The sequence below is a fragment of the Gigantopelta aegis genome, chromosome 7 (genome assembly GCF_016097555.1).
Source record: "Gigantopelta aegis isolate Gae_Host chromosome 7, Gae_host_genome, whole genome shotgun sequence".
NCBI lineage: Eukaryota > Metazoa > Mollusca > Gastropoda > Neomphalida > Peltospiridae > Gigantopelta > Gigantopelta aegis.
Genome location: NC_054705.1, coordinates 42,379,229 through 42,382,871, shown reverse-complemented (window position 1 = coordinate 42,382,871; position 3,643 = coordinate 42,379,229). Strand labels below are relative to the sequence as shown.

The 3,643-nt window shown below is 39.9% G+C and overlaps 1 protein-coding gene across 1 annotated transcript; it reads right to left on the bottom strand.

The window, feature by feature from the left end:
- Positions 1-2,012: 2,012 nt before the first annotated feature.
- Positions 2,013-3,185, bottom strand: LOC121378092 (neuronal acetylcholine receptor subunit alpha-2-like). The gene has a single exon (XM_041506192.1). The coding sequence runs from the start codon at positions 3,183-3,185 to the stop codon at positions 2,013-2,015; it is 1,173 nt and encodes a 390-aa protein (XP_041362126.1).
- Between the last annotated feature and the right edge of the window lie 458 nt (positions 3,186-3,643).

The window sequence follows — 3,643 nt, the reverse complement described above, 5'->3', positions numbered from 1 at the left end:
TCTCTCTCTCTCTCTCTCTCTCTCTCTGTGTGTGTGTCCATTTCTCTATCTTAGTGTCTGTCTGTCTGTCTCTTTGTCTCGAAGCATGACTTTAAAATCATCGGCATAATATGGATTAATAATAATTCATTCCATATTAGACCAACAACTAAAAACTGATTCTGAAACCTGTATTTCAAAATGTCTCAGTATCATATTAACAGAAAAAAATGTAACTCACATAGGCCCTTAAAGCCGCACACCCTAGTTCCATCCAGCGAAAATAAATTATAATTTGGTTAATCTACAAACCTGTAACACACTTAGATCACGTTTTTATCAAATGGAGTGAAAAAGCAGGTTTTATATCGATAAATACCATGGGAATCCCCATGTCCCAATTGCTTGAAATAATTTTGAAAGTTAGTATTCTGATGTCACCGGTAGATGTCGCTCTAAGCACAACAATGCCTACGTCACGACAAATTTCACAGACTTGGGGTGCGTTCCTTTCACCTCTCCTGGACATGTTCTAACTGTTCTGTCCTGGTTGTATCCCCTCTCCAGATATCGTAAGACTTAGTAAAATTATTTGTTTTAAGGGTTTGTAACGTTTTGTATTGAGGCACTTACTTGTCTGAACTTTATTGTTACTGAAAATGTTCACGAACTGTGAAGAAAAATCTCACAAATGAACAACAACAAATCGGATGTTGATTGCGCGAACCGTGCACGAGAAAACAAACCGAACCAAAATGGTAACGGTCACGTGGTATACCAACGTCTGTGACATTGAAATGGAAATATCCCCTCTAAAAATAGATTAGACCTTGTCTGCTCAACGTTTTTTTCTCAGAGGCCCGTGCCATTTTATGAAATACGAAAAATGCATTTTGTGGTATTACAAAAACCAGGATTACCAAAAAACACTTCAGGAGAATGGAAATGTATATTCTAAATAATAAACGGTAAGTAAAGTGCAATTTTATTTGTGAAAAAATGGGTTTAATAGCGAAAAACAACGCCGTAATGGTTAACAACTAGCCGTAACTAGGGTGTGTCCCTTTAATGAATACCGTAACGTAGTTGTACACAAATCCATTTTATTTATGTATAGCACGATTTTCGATAGTATCGTAGAATCAAACGCACACACAAATCCAATAAGATGAATATAGGCATTCAGAACACATCCCGAACATATCTTACTATTCCGAGCAATTAATACAGAAAGAATCCAGAACGCCACTTGCACAAAAATAAATAAAATTTTCGTGAACAGTCACTATTATAAAGCAAAATATCTTAGTGTGTGTGTGTGTGTGGGGGGGGGGGGGGGGGGGGGGCTGGGGGCTTCCCACGCCAGTGTTAAAGCTGCATTCTCCGATATATTGTTTATAAAGTAATGAAATGTAAAGATTTATTCATTGAATTACATCCAAAATATTACATTTACTTCTACTTGTATTTTATAAATTTATATTATAGCAAAATCCAACATGGGTGACCGATAGGAAATTACGTAGCATCATAGTTTGAATTTGAATTTCATCTTATATATGGCTGCTATTTTAATGGATTATAATTAACGGTTGCAGCCAATCGCAATGAAATAACCGACTGCACGCGCCCTTTACGTATGGAGCAAATATGATAACGCCGTAAAATACCATAAAGTATATCAAAATGAAAGATGAACATTTATTACAAAAGTCAAACAATTTCACATCAACTAAAATACAAATTTGACTTCCTACAACAACACAGAAAAGAAAACACATGGTCAGTTGGATGGCCTTTGGATGTTCAGTGCAAGCGATATTATAGCAACAATACATAACTATATCTCTATCTATCTATCTCTATCTCTATCTCTATATCTATCTATCTATATATCTATATATCATCTGTAATAAAACAGCAACTGTGACGAAAGGTTGAATAGCTTGACACTGCAACCTTGTGTGTCGTCATAATTTTAAAGTTTTATTACAAACTAACTTTATACTGCTGCAAATAGAAAATCCACTTTCCTAGTAAATGACGAAAACCATTAGTGACAAAAGAGCAGAACAGGAAAACACTAAAAACATGAATCGATCAATTCTTCTTATCGATGTCTTGGATTTCGATACCGAGTCCTTAACAAAGGAGTCTACCGTACGGTTGTCTGGTTTGACCTTTGACCTCAGGGACGTCCGCATCCCGAAGGCCACACAGCCACCTCCGGGTTGCCCAGAGGCGTGATACATATTCAGTAGATAGATGGTGCTCATAATTGACAGACAACTCTGCGAGACGACCAGCATCAGGTAGATGGTCAACCGGGACAGGGAGTCGGACCGGGGCATGGTGCTGTAGACGAAGTTGAGGAACATGGCATAGGAGACGAGAATGGACACGAGGAACGACATTTTCTCCCCTGACTCCACCGGAAGCAGGAACACGCATGCGTTCATCAGAGAGAGAATCCCGATGGGAGACAGGATGCTCATGACGTAGAAAGCGCTGTAGCGTTTCAGCTTGAACTGGATGACAACTGTCTGGATTGGGAACGATAACTCGAACACGGGCTGCATGTAGCTCCTGTTTTGGAGCCTGACGCTCACCAGACGCCATTCGTTGCTTCTGAAGAAGTACTCGGGCGTGTCCACGTCAGACTTGGGGGTGTAGAAGCGATAGCGACCCGAGGGAAACAGCAGGACGTCGCACGTCTGCTCGTCGAAGGGGAAGTAACCCGTGTCGATCTCGCAGCTCGTCTCGTAGGCATCTACATAGAACATGGTGATCTGGCCGTTATTGACGATCAACGCGTCCTCCTTCAACGTCGTCGTAATCCTGCTCACGCTGTTGATGGCCGACACCTGGGGACTCCACAGCAGGTTGCTCTCGATGGTGACGGCGTGAGTGTTGTTGAAGTCTGCCGGGTTCCAGGCACTGGACAGATCCAGCCAGGCGGCCACGATTATTCCAGAGAAGGCGAAGACCTGAGTTTCCTCGTTGAGGCCAATGATCGCCACTGGGATGAAGTCTATGGCGATGTCGAAGAGCGATGCCATGGACACTGTGGTGTTTCTGATGGGGAGGGTCTGTTTTGAGACGATGTGCTGCTGGAGTCTCTGCAATACTGTGGTGGAGGTGGCGCAGTGGACGACGACACACAGGAATGTCACAAGTGCGACAGAACAGAGCAGACGTGTTTCCATTTTGTCAGTGTCTTCGTATTGTATTTAACAACAATTGTACACTCTCAATGATTTATATATTGTATTCCAATAAACAATGTAACAGAACAAAGCAGACGGGTTTAAGATAGGTCTATTTTGTCAATGTCTTAGTATTGTGTTTATAGACTACATTCCACTAAACAATGTAATAATCAGACAAGATGTGTGAAAAACGTCTATTTTGTCAGTGCCTTTGTATTATATTTAACAATAATTGATTTCTTCTTTTGCAGAATTCGTGGAGTATAGTACAATAATCTACTGAATAACTTATATAATATATTCTGCTAAACAATGTAAAAATAAATACAGTAAAAATATGTCAAAGAAAGTAGTAGTATACAGTATTTGTCGAATACAATTATGAATCTACTTAATGACTTTTTATACTATATTCTATAAAACAATGTAATAAACATAAAAGGCGTGTAAAAAAA

Excerpts from the sequence above, each read along its gene's own strand:
- LOC121378092 (XM_041506192.1), bottom strand. The coding sequence starts at position 3,185 with ATGGAAACACGTCTGCTCTGTTCTGTCGCACTTGTGACATTCCTGTGT.